Here is a 22,920-nt window from a genome sequence, read left to right as displayed (position 1 = left end):
GTCACGTCTGCTGACGCAAACTTCACCATGAGCCTATAAAGGTCGCCTTAATAAATCCGACTTCATGAATATTACATGTCGCTACATTGCTCGGTTGCTGTTCGCATTACCGTCGACAGTCATCATCTGATCAGTTCTGCCGTAATTTGTTTTAATTTCGCGAAGATCGAACACCACATAGACACCGCAGAACACCTAATCACCTCGTGGTCTCTGTAGTCTCTGATTTTCACGCTGTTAAGAAATGTGTATAATAAACTGCAACAACATGCCCAGCAACAAGTCCTCTTAAACGATATGTCAGGCATTAGGGAACGTAGACACAATGATGAGGAGGGAAAGTGAATAATAATAATAGTAATAATAATAATAATAATAATAAGTTGACATAAGCTTGTGATTATAACGTGCGCTAGGGTGCATTATATCATGATCTTGGATCGTAGCGCGAAGTGACACGGACAGAGAATGGAAGCGGACAAGTTGCCCGACTTTCTATCCTTTTGCATTATATCGCCGAACTCGTATCCCAAATCGCAGCTTCACAGACACTGGCGGATACGGCCGCTACTGTATCTCTTAGCCACAAATTCGTGGCGGAAATAAACACAGGTCAAAACAGCGAGTTGACAGGCCAGATCGCTTTGTCGCGTTCGCTCCTTGTTGTTCCCGTTTTTCACGCTGTGTTTTCGGCACGAAACCGCACTTACAAGCTCAAGTCTATAGATTTTCGTGGCCGCAAATATGTAGCTTCGGTGCTTAAGCGCGGACCTCGGTGTCCTTTCTGCAGGGACTCTGACGCACCAGCTGATCAAGTTCCGGGCGGTAAGCGGATTCCTCATGGCGCAGACCTACCTGTCCACGGTGCTACTCTTCTCGGGATTCTACCTCGTCATCTACAGGCTCAACGTGAGTGCCCAAGCTGGAGTGGCTCCCCGAAGACGATGACTTAGTTGTTCCACCCGTTCCATATAATGTTGGAGCTGGAATTTCAGCGCGAAATCGAAGACATTGAAGTTATGCCCCGCCCCATTTTTTTTTTTGTCTTCTATTTGCATGATGTTATTCGAGAGGTTGGCGACTTCAGTTGGCACCAGCTAGTCTTCGTTCCTTATAAAAGAAGGATGGTATTACAAATTTCTGAAAGTGTCACAGATGCATCACAAAATACAATCAGTCAGCATGAACTTAAAGTTGTTTCCATTTTCTTTTCCGGTAATCAAGGTCCTACCAGAAAATTAACGAAAAGAAAGTTCCCAAGGAATGCGTTCTCGATCTGGGGTTTCCCTTTAACGTTCCTTTAACATGTACCTGTCGTGGTTTCTTTCTGGCTTTGGCGTTTCTCTGCTAAGCTGGAGGTCGTGCGATCGAATCCCGGCCGCGGTGGTCCCAATTTCGATGAGCGCGATATGGAAGATCCTCGCGTAGCGTGGATTGGGTGCCTGTTGAAGAAGCCCAGGTTTCCAAAATCAATTCGGATTCACATGGTCTGGCGCGCCTCATAATCATATTGTAACAGATACGAAAGGCACGGACGAGAAGAAAGAAGAGAAGACGAAGAGGACGAGGAGTTTGAGAGGCCGAGCTGCGCTACTGTCACGCTACGATCATCGTCCACCTCCTGTAAATAAAACCATTTCTTCGCAACTCTTCGTAACAATAGGGTGATTTTGGTACCTAAAACCGCAGAATTAACTTTCTTTTTTTTTTCATTTAACAAACGAACCCGGTCATTGTTGCGTAGTACGCGCGAGCGGCCCTTTCCAACAAAGGTGCCAGTCAAACGTCAGCGCTCGCGAAAGCAACGTGCGCAGCCCTAAGCATAGCACGGCAGCGCATGCGCGCGAGTGCGCTATTTGAAAGCAAGCCGCCGCCGCCAGGCGTCGCCCGCAGGAAACGTAGAGTACCGGAGCTGTTTCTCAGTGCGCTCTACACAGCAGTGAACGGAACAGTGAACTTTATTTGTGAACATTTACTCACACAAAAAAACGAAAGAAAAATTGGCAGTGGCTTATCTCGGCTATGCCAGGATATACGTAGCGAAAGCTGAGGCATAGCATGGTTAGCCTTGCTTAATCTTGATTGCAAGTCCAGGTTAGTCTGGTTGTCTGGCTATGTTGCGGCCTTTAGCCAGTCGTTCGGCGCGCTGTTCGTATGTTTCCTGGGCGATTCGTTTCCTCTTAATCTCGTTCCGATGTCGATTTCGGGCCTCCTCCTGCTTATCAGAATTGTCGCCGCCCATAGTGCCGCCTCAACTGTGGTTGCGGCGCACGCGAGCTTTCCTTTTCAATCCTCCGACATGTTATCACCCATGCGACGCAGCTGGCGAAACGAGCGGAGGTGAGCGCGACGACGAGGAACGCGCGCGGTGTGACGTCGTACCAAACGGCGGCGATGGAAGAGAGAGAGAGAGAGAGAGAGAGAGAGTAAACGTTTATTGTAATAGAGGTTGTTTCGTTATGGTGGGTGGAGCCCCTCCTCCAGGGCCCCACTGGTTACAGCGGCTCAGCAGGGCTGGTCAACGGTCGCCAGTTGGCTTCCCAATTCCACTTCCGCGAGTCGCGCCTCCCACGAGCAGTTATGTAAAGTGTTGTCTAGCAGCCGCGAGGTGGCAGCCGCCGGACGTAACGCGCACTGGAATGTTATGTGTTCCAATGTCGGTGCTCCTTCGCACCACGGGCATGTGTTGCTGTATTCGTCTGGGTACATTTTGTGTAGCCTGTATAAATGTGGGAAACTGTTTGTTTGCAGTCGGCGCCAGTCCCGTGCTTGCCTCCTGTCTAGGTCTGGGTGAGGAAGGGCGACGGAAAGGCGCGGCGCTGCGCAGCGGCGGAACACCTGTGGCTCGGTGCTACTAGTGGCGCATGCGCAGTAGGGACTAGGGAGCTAGAGAGAGAGAGAGAGAGAAATATCCGCGGCAAGGCGCGCGTTGTGACGTCATGTGCCTCCTCAGAGCACCGCCACAGCGAAATCAAGAGTTCGCGGCCAGTAAAGGAGAAGAAACTTGCTTTCGCTTTAAAACGCGAAACGTGGCATGCATTCTATGCGTGTGCGCTGTGTACGCTGCCTACTTATTCATCGCTCCTCAGTTGGCACCCAGCGCTTCCTGTCTGAAATCGCTAGCTGCTTTTGCCACGTCACGCTCGCAGTAGGCAATGAGCTCGCTTTTATCTATTTTTTGTCTACTTACCGAGATGCTGTAAACAGAAATATTCCTATGTACCCTAACAAAATAAAAGTAGAAATTTGAAATCATACACTGACTCGCTCTTATATCGTCGCCGCTTCACGCACAGTTTCTAAAAGACAAAGAGATTCGTTGCGAGACGTTACGGCAACGAACTACTGATTCGCTCGTACAGGCGGAAATGAAATGCCGCATCCGTCCTCGGCAGTGGCTGGAAAAAAATGCCCTCTCGTTTCCTGGCTCTTCGTAGCACGAGTTCGGGGCCGACGGACACCTCTCGCTCCGCTCGACGATGCTACACACGCGATAAGCTTCGAGTAGTGTGCACGTGTCACAAAATCGGATGGCAGTGACGACGGTGGGCAAACATTCTCCACGGAACACCGGCACAGCGCACGTGTTGTGTGCGCATTCTCGCTTTTTTCCCCCTCTGGAATTTTTTTTTTGCTTCTCCTTTAGGCGTGCGTGGAATGCAAAGAAGCCGTCTGTTCCGCGAAAGGAGAAAGAGATGTTCGTAACGCGTCGTAGTACGGTGCAGCGTTACCAAGGCTCGCGAGGAGCTGAAAATGATTGAAAGAAGGCGAGCGTGGTGGCAAGAAAATAGCGCGTTCAGTCGTCGCGCGCGCGAGAAAATTGTGCCGCATTACGGCGTCCTTAGAAGCAACCTGTACTTATATCTGCAGCGCCTGTGGTGGGCAGATGTCGGTACTTGTATCTGCTCAGTTGCCGGGAACACAAAGCCTTGAGCGTAGAGTTGAGGCCGCCCCATCCCATAAGTAAACAGTGTCGAACGGCACGGAAACTGGTCGTAGTATCTGTTCGTTGGCCTTCATGTCGCGGAAGCGCCAGCTATTTCCCCGGCGCTCTGCCGTACAGCGCGCTGCACGCAAGCTATTCATATCCGGGAGAGAACATGCGGTAAAGGGAAGAGTGGCTGAGAACGGGATTCGACGAAATCGCACAGCGCCTCTCTGCGGTTGTTTTCTTTCTTTAGCCGCGTTCGTAGCACGAGCGCTGTAGATGTCTAGGGCTGTTTCCCAAGGCCACGGGAGCCCGACCGTTGGCTTCCTTCTATATGAGAGTCCCGCGTCTAAGTCGCCGCGAAGCGCGTCTCTTTTTCTTTTTTTTTTTCTTTTTTTTTCTGGTCCTCCTCCGTGGCGCGAGAGACGCTTCTGGTTGCAAACCGCCCCCTCTGGCCCGTCGTGGAGCGAGCCCTAATATGCGAAAGGGGAAAATTATAAATTCATGATCGAAGAAATGGAATCACAGCGCGCCGCCTAGCCTCACCCTCCAACGCGAAAAGCTGTTTATGGGAAACGCCAACCGTGAGATGTTTTAAGATCGCTCGAACGTTCAGCCCGAGGAGTGATTTCCTCGATGTCGTCATTTCGCGCGTTGCCCGGGCTTTCTTTGCGTTCTTCCTTGCGTTTCTTTTTCTACGCTTTCTTCTTTTTTTTTTTTCGCAGCTCCCCTTTTGAGCGCAACCGTTATGTCTGCATTCCTCGGCATCGTCGTCTTTGGAAGCAATTTTCTTTTTTGTGAGGCGTCTCGTCGGGAACAGTGGAGATGCCTGCGCTGCGGTGGTTGAAACTATGCCGTGCTTCAAACTTGAAGGGACGATGCCCCATGCGCAGTCGTAACTGACAAATGGACTGGGACTTTTTTTTTCTAGCGCGTCTTCAGAAGTGCAGAAAAGTTAAGGCGAGCGCTTTAAAATTCAGGCATTCTTTTTCTGTTTCATTTCGTTTTGTTTTTGATTTTTTAGCTGCGCCATCTGAATGCGGCATTATGCGCATCTATGCTCGTTTGCGTAGCGTACGCTACAGGAATGGCCTTAAATAGATCCGCTCGACTGAGAATTTTAGATGGACGTGCTTGCCATTTAGGTAAAATATTAGGGAGCACGCGGGAAATTGGTGAGCTTGCCTCTTGGTTAAATCACTATTTCGAAAGCACCAGTATTGTGCGCTGGGGACCCAATGCAAATTTCCGGCGATGCGCTTTTTGATGTTACTTGACGTGAAAAGCTTACAAGGGACCTAGGACATACTTTTTCGCGTGCGCATAATTAACGGCCATATTGTGAAACTGTAATTTCTCGCGCGCGCGTGTATTTTTTCTTCTAATTCTCGTAACCATACATTTGAAATCGCTAGGAAGTACACAGGCTGCATAATATCCTGCAGTAACTCAGCCCCAATGACACTTTATATATACTAGCAGTATGTATCGTATATTCGGCCCGTTCCATATATATATATATATATTTATATATATATATACTGAATGAAAAGAACGGGGGTTAACCAAGGGGCCCGATATTTATTAATCATATCGTAAGAGGCCAACAAACAGACACCAAGGACAACATAGCGGAAATTGCATGCACTTAATAATTCAGTTAAACAAACGATAAATTAGTCGCAATTAAAGTGGGTGAAGAAACAACGTGCCGCAGGTGGAAACGATCCCACGCCTCCGCATTACGTATGTGATGCTCTTCTCGTTCATTACATAACGAGGGTCTCAAATCCAGCAACATTGATGCCTTTAGGTAGCACGTGTGGGTTTATTGATCTGTTGCCTTCACCCAAAAAGATCGCGTACTCGGGACGACTGTGGCAGAAAGGATGTTCCACATCCGCCGCCAAGGTTTGTGAGTGGTGGCGCTGGCTAACACTCACAGGGTTCGTTCTAGAACCAAACACACACACACACACACACACACACACACACACACACACACACACACACACACACACACACACACACACATATATATATATATATATATATATATATATATATATATATATATATATATTGTCCCAGCTATCCTTAACCAGGGTTGAAAAGTATGCAAATGCCACGTAGCTGGACAGAGCAAAAGTAATGTTGTTTGCCGTCGCTACTAGATGCTCAGATTCTTTTTTTTATTATTCCGTCCAATTATATATTTAGCCGTAATGATTTTATCACCTTCTCAAATATTATAATTAGATGAAAAGTGTCAATGAGAAAATTGCATGCAGAACTCCCAATACAGCTTTCAGTTGTTCAGTACGTGCTACATAAAAGTGTTTATATATTGTCGAGAAGGATTGGAGCGATATAGTGGGCCGTCCTTTTCAGCGCTTTTGCTCGGGAATGCCGCTCGTGCTAGGAGTCCATGCCCTGCTGTAACGGTTGGACCCAAACGCCGGCGACTAATTAACGTCTTGACAATTATATATATATATATATATATATATATATATATATATATATATATATATATATATAATTGTCAAGGCGTTAATTAGTCGCCGGCGTTTGGGTCCATATATATAGAATATGAGGAGGATTAACGCAGTGGAGAGCTCAGTATTTCTTCTACTACCATATCACCTTACGTAGGCCTTTGGATTTCCTATCTCCAACTTGCCTCTCAATGTCTGAAGGTGAAAAGCAAGTGCGCTCGCCCGTACAGCCTGAGACAGAAGTTCGTGGACTGTGCCTCTCCAAAGGCAACCATGAAATTTCCCGAACTAACGCGCACATGAGTGATGCACCACGATCCTGTATAGCTAAAGAACTTAGTTGGCACTTTTGCAATTGTAGAAGTAATACGCGCATAGGCCACGGCGAAACTCGGTGTTTCTTCCGAAGCCACGGTCCACAAACTTTCGCCCCAGACTGCACATATCCGAGCCAAAAGGTGTACGGCCTTGTACTTAATTTCGAAGTATCAAGTACTCGTCGCACTTTTGTAAGTAGTCTACGTTTATATCCTTGGTGCTCGCGTGTATCTCAGTCGCAAGTCCAGCCAAGGCTGCAGGATTCGGACTCGCAGCGTTAATAGCAGTAACCTTGCTTTTGATTTTTTATTGCTTATTACTACCCTCAAGGTAAAAGCATTACATTGCAGAGGTGAATCGCTTGAAATCCTACAAATTAAAAAAAAAAACTTCAAGATACAGAAAACAAATGTGAAACATGAGAAGTCCATATTTAGAAAACATAAAAGGAACGGAACGCTAAAATTAAAACCTATTTCATTAGCCTATTCCATTAGGAAGGGTAGAACGAAAAAATAAAACTTCATTAATTGTGGCAACAGTAGAGGGAAGGCCGTTGGTATCTTAGCGTGTGCGGGGTATGAATAAACCAGAAAATGTTTTGATCTTGCAAGTTATAATTACTGCTTTATTAATTATAGTTATAATTAATGCTTTCTGGGGTAAAGTCGTGATGACATGTACGGACGTCGAACGAGCACGTCATCGAGTAATGTTTCATGATAAAAATTTTATCGAATAGGCATAATAGTGCAACTTTACGTCGTGCTAAACCTCAGCAATGGAATACCAACACGCCCTAACCTACGCTCTTTCAAGTGCTAAAAGGGGTTTTAGGCCTAAATTATGTTTAATGCCTGTAACGCAAGCTATATGCATACTGAAGAAATACCGGGCATACCGGGCTATAGTTGGTAACCTTTTATAAAAACAGCGCGACAAGGGACGGAGGTCAGAAAGAAGAATGAACGCTTTTGTTCGTTCATTCCTTCTTTCTGGCCTCCGTCTACTGTTGATGTTTTATATATATATATATATATAAAAGCAAGCTATACGTTGACAGGGCAAATAAGCCGGATAGATCTGTTCCTTACTATCTATAATAGGTTACTGAGAATCTTGTTGCGAAGTCGGGCGCTTTCCGAGGACCAGTTCACGGTGAAAAGCCCTTTCGTAACGGAACGTGGGAGAACGGGATTGGTGCAGTGGCGCCGAGCGATGTTGTAAGCCGCCGCTCGCTTCACACGAATTCGGTCGTTGAGAGCGCTTCGTTGCGTAAGCGGAGAAAAGCACGGGCCGTGTCCACTCTTCGGTGTCAACGCGATTTCAATGTCGGCCAATGACTGCATTTTATATATATATATATATATATATATATATATATATATATATATATATATATAGGTGTGTGTGTGTGTGTGTGTGTGTGTGTGTGTGTGTGTGTGTGTGCGCGTGTGTGTGTGGATGGATGGGTGGTTGGGTGGGTGGGTTCGGCGCTCTCGAATGCAAATAAGAAGGCCACTCGCCCTATGTCTTTGTCGTCTCCTCCTCAGTAGCAGAGCTATGGAAGAGAGAAATAACGTTTATTAGCCCCTCGTTGGATACGACCAAATCCTTTGAAGCGCTCATACGCCGTCTGCGGCTCGGTACCGCGTATACAAAACGCTTTTTACAAAAAAAAGTTCAAGAGCTAATAGTCCGGAATACACTTGTGTCCACGCGGGTGAGTATGCACAGCGTCTTGTGTTAGAATGTCCGCAACCCGACACACTGAGAAAACGTTTAGCACGTGATTCAATGGCATTGGACCGCAGACCCTTCCGCCTCAGGAAGATCGTAGGCCCTTCGGGAACATACTCGTTGAAAAGACGAACATTACTGGCCCTCCAAAGAATTGTAGAAGTGATTTTCAGTAACTATTGAGTATAGTGTTTATTTGTAATAATCTCACTCTGTGTAACTAATTTCGCCCGACTTTGGCCTATTCAGTGCCTGGGTTCATGTACCTTCGTTTGAACCAAATCCGTGTTTTCTCATGTGCCCTAATTTTATTGTAGTTACGAGACCGGACTTTGTGTTATTGTGGTTTGGAGTTGACATTTAGTTTTAATGCTTTTAAGTTATTTCTTTTTCTCATATATCTATGTTAAGAGGAGTAGCCGGCGCCAATTAAAGGCGACAACATCTCCTATAGGCCCCATATAACCAAGAAGAACAAAGTCCCAAATGAACTAAGGTCCCTGTCTGGACCTGCTGGTAGGGTTCGCCACTTGCAGAAGATTTAGTTGTGCACAGTGCGGGTTCTTGCGTTCTTATTTGTGCTGTCGTCTTTCGCAGCTTGTCGGCAAGAGTAGAGGAAGACAGGAGGAGGAGGAGGAGGAGGAGGAGGAGGAGGAGGAGGAGGAGGAGGAGGAGGAGTCTGTACACTTTTGTAATGCTAAAGTGACCACTCGTAGCGTGTCGGAGAGGCTCGGTTGGTGATAGAATGCGCGAAAATGAAGAACGCCTGGCCAGCATCACTACGTCGTGCCGTCACAAATTCTCACAACGTCTATGCTCGGTGACAGTCTCAGAATTCAATTCGATCTCCGCCCGCAAAACCGCGCTGCATCTGTACTCTGCACACGCAGGGCACCAAAGCACAGCGCGCGGGAGACGCCGGTATTGAAAGAATGTCGTCTCTGCGGTGACATCACGGATATTAGCGAAAGTAAGCGGCTGGCGCATGTGTGCATAATTTATATTCAAGTTGGACGGCGGTGTATTCGCCGCTGCATTCTAAGGGAATCGTAGACATAACATTCGCCATGCTTTGAGAAATTTCTTCCGCGCCGAAACGGCAAAATTCGTGAAATTAGGTGTGAAATAATAAGATAGTACTTTGACCTTCATTGACTCTTTCGCTAATCGATCTGCTACAGCAATATTAGCCAAAACAACGTCATGATATGTATCATCCTAACCTGATTTAGTGTTCCTCTTTAAGTGTTCGTTTGGGACAAGATGGTTACTCCCGCACAGAAGTCGCGTGCACTCGTTTTTTGTGTGTGTGGCCATCAAAGGCCTGGTCCTTCCGGCTCCATAGGCAGCCTAGCAGTGATGCCTTGCACCCGACGAGGTGGTTCGGGGATATGACATTGTGCTGCTGAACACGAAGTCGTGGGTTCGAATCCCGACCGTGGCGCGGCCGCATTACCACGGGGCGCATAACGCATATTCCTTAGCTATACGGCGTTTCTAGTAACCCTAATGTAGCTTTGAAATTTTAAACCCCATGAATGAATCAGCGGAGCTTTGGAACTAAGCCGCTGCAAACCTTTCTTCGTTGCGGCTTTCAGCAGCTTAGAATTTCTCCTCATGAAGACCCTACGTGCATTAAATATTGCTCGACTCCTTGAGGCTTAAGCAACCAAAGTTCACTACTCGTATTTATTCTTTTTTTTTTTTTTGGGGGGGGGGGGTTAGAACCGTGGGAAGGTAGGCTGCGTCAAAGGTAGCTATCCCAAACTCGTTATTCAAGCAACAATAAAAACTCCAAATAAGAAAATGTGAAAAACTGTTGCACCCACACGAACACAAGCGGGAAAAGAATGCGTCTGCGGGCACCAGCACCGAAATCGCAGTCAAGTAACTATAGGACGGTCACCCTCGAAACAGGAGGGAAAGAGATCGCCCAGGTCTCTTCATGCGTGCATAACGATAACACGACCACGAGATCAGCCTGTTAAAAGAGAAGCCTATAGCGTAGAGAAGGCAAAACAGTAATGCCCCTTCTGGGCAGTCCATAAGATTAGCGTCGCTAAAAATCGCGAAGGGTATACTCGCAGCAGGCCTCTGATTATCAGGTTGTTGCTGCTGTTTTGTTACTGGTTGATTTTTGTTCCTTGTTCGCGACTTCTGTTGCAATGCGACGCCTATTAAGCGGCAAAGCGGCTGTGTATTCTTTTTTATGAAAATACCTTGAAGAGTAAGCTTTTTTATGGACAGATGCAGTCATTCATAAATGCTCGGCACGCCTGGTCGGTGGCAGAAACGCGGAAGCAAATTTACTGTTGTTATTGTTTATTTGTTTGTTTGTTTGTTTGTTTGTTTGTTTGTTTGTTTGTTTGTTTGTTTGTTTGTTTGTTTGTTTGTTTGTTTGTTTGTTTGTTTGTTTGTTTGTTTGTTTGTTTGTTCAAATATCAAGTTGGGCCAGTTGGTTAGGAATCCCATTGTAAGGTTCGTAACAAATATTTGTGGAATTCACCAAGAGTAGGAACTAAAAGTTCGAGTTCTGAACTTTGTTTCTGTAGCATAAGAGAAGGCAATTACAGAACTGCGATGAGAAGTTTACGTTACTTTCGGAAGGCCCAGTGTAAACTAATTCGTCCGTTTCGGAAAGGGGAAGATCACAGTCAACATCGCTAGTTCAATAACAGGATTAACGGACCGTCCATGTTCGGCATTCATTTGCCTTTGTTACACTTCGGCTGATATTATCACAAAGTGTGCCGGTCTTACGGTTTCGTATTCGAACTTTCTGGGCGTATAGACACAAGCACACGGCTTAAATTTTAATACGTAGCATCATTGGGCTCGATTGTTGAATTTCTTCCTATGGTGAGTCGGGCAGTTATATGGTAGAATTAAACCGACTAATATTGTGAGACTCAGCGCAATCCCAGTATGTGTGAAACAACAGCACAGTACGACATAAAGCAGGCACATTTAACGCTTGCTTATAATATCTGTGAGGTACAGAGACCTCTTAATCGAATAGCACATAATAGCTTTAGATTAGGGGGACGCAAGCGTTGGGCACCGCTAGAGCTCGGGGCCACGTAACTGCGCATGCGACGACCGGGTCGCGCATGCGCAGTGCCGTAGCCCCAAGCGCTAGCAGGCCTCAATGCTTGCGTCCCCCTGATCTAGAACTCTCTAACATACAACCCCAACTTTGATTTTTCGTATTTCACGAACACTACTGTAGTAAGTGCCTTCGGACGTGCTCCACTGGTAGGTGTCTTGTAGGCATCTCGTAGGCATGTAGCTATCTCTAAAGCACAGATACCTTTTAATAGTATAGCGCACGTCATTCAATGGCTTCTTCGATTTTTTTTTAGATTTCGTATAGTTGGGCTACGCCATGTTTGGGCCACTGGATATGTTCCCATTCTTTGCCAATCATCGCGAATGGGTAAGTGCCACTTGGACGCAAGGGGCATAGGATGCTTAAATATATTTAGATATATGTGCCATACGCCTCCCTTCACCATTTTTCTCTCGACAAACATCGCAAGCAGCCTTAATCATCGTCACACCGCTGCGTCGCCACCTCGCACTGTTCATCCGCCGGACCTGGCGTTCGCATTTCGACACAGCTTGTCAACGGTGTACTGCGTAAATATATAAAAAACGCATGAGAAATAAAGTTGGGTCCTGTCTTGTAAAGTTGGCTTGTCTTGCTATTATGATCACTGCTTCCTGGCCGAGGGGATGCGATTGTGGCTTTTATGCACAGTGTGGTATGCCTCAACTGCCTTGGTTCTGTATCTGCAGGTGGGCTGTTCCCAATATAATTCAGTTGCGAGCAGCGCCTGTCCTGTGCCTCTGTCTTTCGTTCCGACCCGTTTGAAGTTTGCGCTTTTCTTTATTCCATTCCGTTACCGTCGTCGTTACCTCACTGCTGTCGTCGCCCAGGTTCACCTCACACCCACAGGTCCTCGCGTTGCGCAAACATGTTCGTCCGGTTGGAAGCGCTTTCCAAACGGCATCCAAAACGACATCCGCTTTCCAAAAAACATCAAACCAAGCCAGCTTCTTGGAAAGTTCATCTCACTATACTGATCCTGATGGTCTCCGGGCGTACGCCCATGTTCCTCATTTTAATCCGCTCCTCTCCTACATCATGGACTCTGGAATAGATTCTTCGGTGTAGGAAGGAGAGAACAAACCGGGGCTGGAGTTCAATGTTTCCAGCTGAAGTAAAGGCGTTCCACCGTACCACCGCCATTATCAGATATTGCACAACTTCTTTCACTTTTTCGAAATTATCTCACGATTATGCCTCAGGTGTCCTCGTTGTTCCTACGACAGCTGCAAGCCCTGACCGCTCATTTCCACCATTGAGTAGATTTCAACGCCACTGGTTTCCTCCAGCCTTTGCTTACTTTGTTTTATTAGGATGCAACATATAAGACGTAATAATGGTCATCGCTACTCCATCTTTAACGCTATATCTTTCTTTGGTTCTTCAACTTACTTGGCGGTTTGTCAGTTTCTGGCCGTACATGGTCATCTTGGGAAATGTCCGTTAGTTGTCCCTAGAAATAAATAAAAATGCCCGCTGGTTGATTTGGAACCCTGACCCCCAACGCAGGAGCTCGATTCTCAAACCTTTAGGCCCCGGATGCCAGTTTAAAAAAAGAGAAATAAACGCGTGCGATTCAGCGCTTGAGACGCTTGGCGCACATCGCGCGTCGCATCGCAACAATCTACTGATAAAAAGTGAGCGCGCTCACCTTCTCAGAATCTGGACGACGATGAATAAAAAAAAGTTACGGGACGCGTTCGTCTTCAACATTGCGCCTTAATATGATAAGTCACATTTCTGTTACACTCATAAGAAAAAGAGACTTGAAGGCCGCTTAAGCTTCGCCTTTAAGAGTGGAGCGTGATAGCGTTATCGGGGCCTATTGACGCCGACATCGATGCCGGATATTCTGCGACACGCGGCCCGATAGCAAACAACGATGGGCCGATCCCGGCGGCAGTGCGGAGCAGAGCAATGGCTCGTACAGTCTTGGTCAAAAAATTTGAACCCGCTGTGAACGGCCGGGGAGCAGCTGCGCTCCGCTATCGCGGCGCTGCAGCCGCCAGCGCGCACCGCTGCTCGCTTGCGCCGAGGATAAAGAGGGCGAGGGAAGCATGTCTCTTACTTTCAAGCATCCTTTGATAACAGCGCTCGCGAAAAACTGGTGCAGTGGTAGTTCTGCCAGCTGCGAGGTAGTCTTGCAGCCGCCGTGTTACGGCGCTTCCTGAGAGTAAATGCGCCTGTCTGGGAAAAACTGCCCGGCTTCCATGCAGCGCGTTATACTATAAAAACTGTCCTAATCATCAAAATTACCTATTACAATTTTATACTACACATTCAAAGGCGAGAGCCTTCGCATTGTGCTTTTAGATAAACATTTTGAATGTGTTTTTGAGTGGGATGAAAACAAAAGAAAAAAATTATAAACTGGCGTCTATCACTGCTGTCTAGCGTTGTTCCAGGTTTTATTGTAATATGCGGGCGATTCAATCATCGTTCGTTTAGAAAAGACCAGGCGCAGTAATTTCAACTAGAAAAACTCTCTTCGCAAAGGTCCTGTTACCACCGTTACATTATTTCAAATACGTTGACCGCACTTCTCCACTAAGGAACGACCACACGAGGGCGTTTGGTGTTGAAGTTCTTTAAATAAAGCCACAGTGAGATTATGAAAAATTTGCGGGACTAAAAGACGTTTGCCCTGCCTGAGTAGCCGATTGGGTTAGACTCTTTCCCTCGGCATTTCGGAAAGTGCCCACTACCTCGCTTTTATATATCTTCCTGCATACTGCCTCATTGTCGTTAGGGCCCACTTTCATGCACACGTGAGGCCAATGTAAGTTCATACCGTTTGCATTGGGCATCACGCGTTTGTATTGCGTAGACACGGGCCACGCGATTATAGGATTCTCGTATAGTAAAGGCGTCACACCGGCGGTGCTGTCACGGGCTCACTGGAAAAAGTATGTTGGATATAGTTTACTGAGGTATCGTTCGTCTCTACGAGAAAGGGCTTCACATGCAGTTTTAAAAAAATGGGTTATACGTAGCCTCCTTTCAACCAGAGATCTTCGCTAGTTTACAGTCAAACACATGGACAAGCTGCAATTGTTCGGGGCAACCACGGACCAAGCCACACTCAATGCCTTGAGGGCGTGTTCCCCCCTTTGATTTCGTCGAGAGATGCTGGTGCCACCCTGAAGCTTATGCTATCTTGATTAATTTGCTGCTTGTGACATTCATGATTACAAAAACGGCATGCCATTGTGACACATTATTTAATATATCATTCAGCTGCTGAAGTCAGATCTTAGCTATGATCCTCGCAAATTACCCGTGTTCGAGCATGCGCAGGACTATTCATAGCGTTGTTCCTTTAATTTGGTCCCAGAAAACATTAACTGATGATTCCGATACTCGGAATTGCGAAATTTGTGCGTATCGCGTTTGACAGCGGTCGCCAGAGACCCCGGCCCGCTCATCAAGCATACGCTGCAAACGGCATGCTAGCCGGTCGGGTGGCTTCCACTTCGCCACCGCCGCGTTGACGCCGCGCTGACCGCATTAGTTTTTCACCAGTGTTGTTATCAAACGAGGCTTGAGAGCAAGAGGCATGCTTCCCTCGCCCTCTTTATCCTCGGCGCAAGCGAGCAGCGGCGTGCGCCGGCGGTGGCAGCGCCGCGATAGCAGAGCGCAGCTGCTCACCGGCAGTTCACAGCGGGCTCAAGTTTTTTGAACAAGACTGTACCTCCTTAAGGTAGAGGCTATAGAAGCAGTGACTCATCGATGGTTCATACCCTCGTAAGCAAGGAAAAATGGGTTTGTGTTTGACTTTTGGGGTAACAGAATGATGTTTTCCCGTATATTGAAATTACAGCGCGACGTTGTCATGCCTCTAGGTTGTGTGTAAGCGGGACCTTACGAATTTTCTGACGCGTTTTACTTTGAGAAATTCGGTTAGTTCGGTAACGCCTATGCGCCACGCGGTGGGTCTGCATGGTTGTGGTTCGGCGTGATCTTTTTTTTCTGACGGACAACGCCGCCGACGGCGGACGCCGACACCGGATTTTCTGTGACACCGGGGGCAACTTGCACGAACATTTAATAACGAAAGTAATAACTAATTTAAGAACGCGTTCATGTGCGACTAGGCATTGTCTATGGAACACTTAGGAACGCGTTCTTAAATTCGTTATTATTTTCTTTATTCAATGTTCGTAAAAGCGCCCCGGGTTCTTAACAGTGTGGACTCGGACACTTCTTTCAAAACGTGTCATGTATGCAATGCTTCGTACTTTGTATATGTTGTCGACCTGGTGGAATTGTACCACTCAGTGTTCCTATCGTCTGTTGTTGAAATAAACTTTTCCTAAACGCGCACCACCACAACAACGCTATCGCGTTAAAGCCGCCCGCTTCTTGGCCAGTCTGCCATAGCGGGCATGAGCCCTTGTTGGGCAAGCGATAACGATAGATTTGCACGATGGACCAAATTCCGCGGACGAGCATGACGTGACTTACCCGCAGCGAATCGCGTCGCCGGTGGCTCATCTGCTGCATCCTTGCGTGCGCGGCGTGATCGAATGGCACTGAGCCACATAATGTTCGTCCGCGGAGTTCGGTCGGTCGTGTGAATCCAGCTTAAGAGGAGGGATTCGCTGCGCACCTCTCATCGTGCTGTGGCGCGCTTAGGCAACATCAAGCACGTCGTGTCCTTTGATTGAAGCGTTTTCGTGCTGACTCAATGTGCCGTTTTATCTGTAAAGTCCACCATGGTGGCTGAAGAGCACGTTCTTCATTGAAATCTGCAGCGCGCCCCTTGTCGTAATGCGCAATCTATCGCCTACGGAGACATCAGCCCGACGTTGGTATATCTGCCGGTATATTTAGAGACTGGCATACAGAGCTTCTGTATATGCAACGTGTCTCCGCCGCTTACAAGCTAGTCATTTGGCGTATATATATATATATATATATATATATATATATATATATATATATAATGGTTTAGTGGGGCTCTCACGTTCGGGGCTCTGCCCTGCCACTCAAGATATTAGACACAAGGTGCTTAGGGAGGCCAAACCCAAGCCTAATGTTCCAGAGGACTATATACCCGTTGGATAGCGTACATGAAATGTATAAACTCACCGTTACAGTAGTTGCACCAGACAGAGTTGCATACACTTATTTGAATTCCCGCTTCATTCTGTACCGCATATGCTTTGCGACAAATCCCCCGATTAATGAAACTGCCCCTAATAATTATTGCCTTCGCCGAGCCAAGGAGCCGCGACCCCTAGGGACGCGAGCAGACCGCATGGTTAGTTACAGGGAGGTCACGACTCATTACAGATTGGGAAGGGCCCGGTATCCGCCCGCGCACCCAACACTTACTAAGCAGCAAGCGGTGGCCTGGCGCCTCCTTCAAACAAATACGTATCTGAACCCCGTGGCGTGGAGCCATTACTACCTAGGCAGGTGTTCCGACAAGTGTAAGTTATGTAAGCAACTGGCGGACCTGCCACACATTCTATAGGCTTGCGCGCAGGCGGCAAGAAAGGGCCGCATAATAACTAATGATGAGCAGTGGGAGACCATGCTGCTCAGCTCAGCCCCGGATGACCAACTCTGGGACGCGTCCAGCTTGCCGAAGACGCCGCCAGGGCCCAAGGGCTGTGCTGGCCGCCTATTAGGTTTGGGCTCGTGCCCCTAAACTGCTCTCTCTTTCTCTCTCTCTCTCTCTCTATCTCTCTCTCTCTCTCTCTCTGCTTTAAAATGGCGAAAGAGAGGAAAAAAAAGAAGTGATTAAATTTGCATACAAAGTAAATTAGAGTAGACAAGATAATTTGTTTGGCATAAAGAGTATATATATATAGGCTGGCCTGAGACCTGGTTCCTCCGATCTGCCACTGTACTCGGAGGGAAGGGGAAGTGGAGCAAAAATAAGAAAGCATCCGTAGAAGAGTCAGCTAACGTTATTTCCATGCATTGGTACGTGCACTTACAGATAAGGATAGCATCATCTAAACTCACATTGGATGCTCTCAGGTAAAGCATAACATCTCACGTATATATCTGTCAATGGCGCCCGTGGAGTAGCACGTACAAGGTCAGACGTGGCAGCGGTGCGCGTACGATGCAGGGCAGCACACTTTCGCTTAAACTGCAGCAAATCTTTTGAGCCGAAATGTTGAAGAAGCGAATGAACGAGCGAATTCCCGTTTCGTTGCAGCCCTCCGGCTGGGAGGTCTCCCTCACCGATCCGATGAACAGCGGCGGAGCCTTCACGCAGTACGTGCGCATGCTGTACCTGTCAGTCTCGTCGGCCACGCTGTGCGGTACGTACTGCTACCGGCGTTGCTGCGCTGGAATGCAATGCACTGGCGGGTTTGCTTGCGACGCCTGCTGAGGTCGTCGTCTCACTTCTCTTCAGCTTTGGTGTAAAGACAAACGAAACAAAAATTGAAAAGTACGTCTCAAGGCCCGTTCAGCGCTATATACACGTCGTTTACACCACGTATACGACGTAATGCGCGTGACTGCTAAGGTTAGAACAAAGCACGCAACCGATTTCACAACTACTTCACTGATTGTTGCCGAGCTAGTTAGTTCGTACTTCTTGCGGTTTAAAAGACGCCAAAGCATGTGAAGAAACGACCTATACACACTATACATTATACGTTTGCTTTAAATTGTTATGCCAACGAGTATCTCGTTGTGGGTTATCGGTGCGGGCAGTTGCAGTTCACAAAAGACGACACACTGCTTCAAAAGCCTGCACACGCTCTCCTTAACTCTGTGCGTGTCATTTAATCATTAGCACTATGCGCCAGCGCAGGTCGAACCGTTCGCCTACTGACTACTACTTCACTGGTGCGATAATTTGCTGCAGAAGCCACGTCTCGACTCGTGCATCAATGTTGCCTTGCGAACTTTGAGCATTCCGAGAAAGTATACGCCAACGGGTGTTGGCAGCTGCCTTTGTATACGAGGAGTCGCTTACGTAGGCGTGGATGCTTACGTTGTAGTGAGAAAGGAACCTGCAATAACGCGCATCTAAAGCGGTGGCACAACGTGTCCGCCCACTTTTCTTTGTTCACTCTGCAAAGCCCTTATGAGGGCGCGTTACGTATGCACTGGTGTCGTAACGAAGGCCGATGCGATGGATTGTTATGTTTCTAGACGCTTCCTGCACGACGGCCGTTTTGATAGAGAAGTGGTTCTTGTGGGGAAGGACGGAAGGCTAAGAAACTACATAACGCTTGCGACCGCTGCGCTCTCTCTCCTGTCGGAAGGCAAAGGTTCGCATGTGCGAGCGAAACGCAAACGTTCTGGCTTCCGCCGCGAAACAATGAGCCGCACGTGTAAGCATTCCGGCTCCGGTGTCTTCTGCCAGCACCCGTGTGTGAAATAGCGGTTAAAAGACATAATAACGTTCCAGGTGGCTGTAGTGTCTGCCCGTGTGTTGAAATCCGAAGCGCCAAGGTCTCTTCCTGTCTAGCGCGAGGACAATCGGGACGTACAGGGTCGCGCGGGCTTATTCAAGTACCGCTATCGCACTCGTGCACACCGCGTGCACAGACAGGCATGTGTGTGTCTCCACACAGTCCACGCCGCCGCCTGTACCTTACAGCCGCAGATTCGCTAATGAAAACGGCGCGGCGCGTTGGATTGGTTTCCTGTCAGGCAAGCGCTGATGCGGGGATGCTTAGGGGTCCTCCGGGGCTTTGTATCTCTAGGGCGCACTTATTGCATTCGTTGGTTGTTTCATTTTTTTTTTCTTTTCCAGCCTGCAAAGCGCGAGGCTGTTAGGAGAAAGCAGGTTACGTCAAAGCTGCTTATAACGGTCGTCCTTCGAGTGAGCTCTTCCGCTTTTGAGTAGGCGCGGTAGCTTGCGCTAACGAAGCGCACTGTAGTGCAGTGTCAAGACACAAGAAAACGAGACAGGAAAAGGGCGCATAGGGGCACCCGCGATGCAGTGGATCCCGGCAAGAAACCAATTACGATTAATTACGCAAGCGGGCATTCCCCTTGCGGATCCCGCGGCTAACGAGGAGCGGCATGCCGGCGAGCGCATCCTTCCCCTGCAGCCATGCGAAGACATTCCTCCCGCCGCGCGACCTGAAAGGCGGAGACTTTTCGTAAATCTCGGGTGTCGCTGGCGCCTGAACGTCGCATATTGTCTGCGCTAACCCAGCATGTCACCGGCGCGGTAATTCGCATTTAGGTATTCTACATTCCGCCAACAACTATACGAAACGATAATTGGTTCATCGGGGAAACCTTCATTTGCATGGGTCTGAAAGCTTCGCTTAGGACACGCGCACTTATGAGCGATATGGCTTTACCGATGCAAGCGTAGAGTATTGTTCGAAGGGAGCGGCCTAAAAATTCCGAAAAGAGGAGGGGGGCGAATCTTTCTGTAAGTTAAATGTTTCTATTGTTTATTGCTTTTATACTGTGCGGACCTTGGACACTCACGCGTCCCCTGATGCTGTTTTCCCCGCATCGCTCTCGTGTCTCCTGTAATGCGGCTTCTCCGCGTAGATGAGCGTCGGCGGCGGGCGGTGTGGTTGCATGTTAGTATGAGAGATAGCAGGAGTGTTGCGCTGCGAACGCTACCTAACGGTGGGGTTATACTCGGGCGCGAAATGGAGTGGCTTGTTTCTCTTTGGCTTCGGATCGGCGAGCGGTGCGGATGTTTCGTGTGTCCGCCGACACGCTTCGCGGTACCATCCCGAGCAAGGCTTCGGAGTTGGGCGCCTGGATGGACGAGCTCTATGGTTCGAAGGCGACACCTTTCGCGTGACTTTACGCGAACGATTAGGCGCTGGAATTCAGAGTGGGTCCGAACGTATTCGCTCGCTGTCCTGTCGCGGCGAGTCGAACTTCCTCGATTCGTCAGCACCCGCAGGCATTTAATATTGGTAGTGATTCGTGGTGGTAGGCAGCGCGAAGACTTCCAGAGACACCAAACAAACAACCAAGCACTACAATCTCTGCACCGAGAACCAAACACCGCAAGTGCTACCAATCCAATTTCTTGTTGAGGTAGCGATTCGACTGGCTAGATTGGTGTATAAAAGGCTCACTTAAATGCCGTTGTGATTCTCTGCGCCACTGTGTTGTCCTTCCTTTGTCCCAAGAGCACGTGTGAGACCCCACAATACTGCGGGAATACGGCGACACTCCATGGTTGGTTACGAGTGTTGTGAAACATGGTTTTAAGGCGCAATTTTAGACGGCACATAGCGAGATACAAAGCCCGAGAGAGAGTGTGCGTTCGGGGTATATAGTACATATAGGATACATGAGATGAAGATGTGTTAGAGGGTTACATTACTCGCTGAGAACATTGGAACGAATTGTACTGGCCAGGTCCCCTGGTTCTCACGGTGCATCTCGCGATTTTCTCTGTGCACTGGTTGCATCGGGTACACGTGAAATTGCTTAGCACGCAACTAGTACAGCCGATGTTCAGCAAATAAGAGGTTACACATCTTTGTCTAAACTGGTTTAGACTGATGCAATGTTCTTTCGAAGCTGTTTTGACGCGATAACGTGACGGGCCCTCTGTCGCAGAAAAGCCGGTGTCTGCGCCCAGCGCCGGCATCCCCGTGAGCGAGAATTGCCGTATATATTTTAGTATATGTATATGCCACTCCTTTTTATGGGACGTGCGGTATGTGCGGATTATATTGCCACACGATTCTATCACTAAAGTTGATTATACCTTGTCTTACATTCCTGACGAAGTTATTCTTCGCAGTTTTCAGAATGTCGTGAAACAAAACACGGACAGCCATGCCTTTCATGTTAAATCTTCTCACACTGAAATATTAGAAGTGCGAAGCAATAACAGAAACTTGAAAATTATGTCTTTTTTTTTTTTTTGGCGTAGCTGTGCACTGCCTCCGCGATCGGCCCACGCAAGAGGCCGCGTTTCTACCAGAAAGCTCGCCTTCGTGCATAGCGTTCGCCGCCAGAATTTATCGATAAACATTAAGGTTAAATGAGCTGCTTTTGCCGGGAATAGTGAGAAGCAGCAGGCGATCTTTGAATGCTACTGCGTTCCGCTTTTAAGGGCGAAGCGTAAGCATCCTCTAAATTATTAATTTTGTAGAAAATTGTTTCATACTAATGGCTAAACTGAATGCGAAACAGATCGTCGCATATTTCAAAGTGATATTTGGGCCATCTTGGCGGAGCACAAGCTCTCTAAACTTGTGCCAGACTGCCTTCTTAGTTTACTTTGTGTTCAGGTCGGTCTCTTTTTTTTTTTTTCTTTACCGATATACAGTTAGCCATACCAGGGTCGAGCTTGCAGTGATGAGGACGTCACGGCGAGTTAGTACGTGGAAGAATTCTTGTATGGCGTCGAAGCCTGTGTTCCGCTTTTGTGCCTTTTCCGGCTCGCAAAGCATTGTCTTGCATTAACAGTTGATGCTTTCTTATCGCACAAATGCAATTTACAAATGCAATCTAAGTTGATATTCTTGTGCGCTGGTCCTTCAACTGCTGTCTTGGGACGGACGCTGTCGCTTTTTTTTTTTTTTTTTTTTGCACATCCAGCTATGCGAGAAAGACGATTTAATGGTTTTGAAAAACGCTTTATCGCGTTGCCCGGGGGAAATGCGTGCGATGAGGGATCGGTAGCATGCGTCTAATCCACAGCATAAGTGAAATAACCGCCTTGCCGCAGCGTTCTGTTAGCTTTCCCGAACTGGGCTTCTCTGCCGCTTGCAGTGCCAGGTTGTTAGGGGCTCTTGCAAGGAAATCTTGTTTCCCGCTGTCATGTCCAGGTGCCACTATGTATACTTTGGTGTCACGTGTCACGCGCACGAGACAGTGTCGTCAGTCGCTCTCGCGGAGCAGAAGACGTCCGGGTGGTTTTGCAGACGATCTCCACAGGAACATGAGGAAAAGAAATGTTCATTCAAGTGAAACTTTGTAGGAACTGAGCAGACTTTGCGCACGTATTACTGGGGGCTTCAAATATTCTGGTGTAAAATTATATAGGCCGCAATTATCAAAATTACAAAGAACCCTCATATACTGTTGGCGGGCGGGGGTGGTAGTGGTGGCAGCCGACGGGGGACCTTCGGTTTTAGTTTCAGTTTGTTTTTAATTAACGCACAGTGAAAGAGGTCACAGCTAATATACAGCAATCTCAAGGTTAGTAGCCGCGTTGTCGTAAACATTTGTTTGCAGACTTGAATGATACCTGCGAATATTGTAGCATCAGTCAAAGGTAGCGCCTGGAAATCCTTGCAGGCCTTTTAGCTGTTCGCTCGCCGCTGACATTGTTCTTTGGGTAAAAATAGCTGCTGAAGACTTTACAGCGAAAATGTTAACGAGACTTACTCAATGGTTCTCGTGTTGCG

At 47.7% G+C, this 22,920-nt stretch overlaps 1 protein-coding gene across 1 annotated transcript in view; it reads left to right on the top strand.

Moving 5' to 3' along the window:
* LOC142574085 (uncharacterized) overlaps nucleotides 1-22,920 on the top strand; it is a 316,362-nt gene that overhangs the window by 280,096 nt on the left and 13,346 nt on the right. Inside the window, exons 6-7 of the mRNA XM_075683254.1 lie at nucleotides 791-909; nucleotides 17,769-17,874. Of these exons, the coding sequence (XP_075539369.1) occupies nucleotides 791-909; nucleotides 17,769-17,874 (225 nt within the window). The remainder of the gene's footprint in view (nucleotides 1-790; nucleotides 910-17,768; nucleotides 17,875-22,920) is intronic.

The sequence above is a fragment of the Dermacentor variabilis genome, chromosome 3 (genome assembly GCF_050947875.1).
Source record: "Dermacentor variabilis isolate Ectoservices chromosome 3, ASM5094787v1, whole genome shotgun sequence".
Taxonomy (NCBI): Eukaryota; Metazoa; Arthropoda; class Arachnida; order Ixodida; family Ixodidae; genus Dermacentor; species Dermacentor variabilis.
Note: the sequence above shows the minus strand (reverse complement) of the source record. Positions and strands in the feature narration are given on the sequence as shown.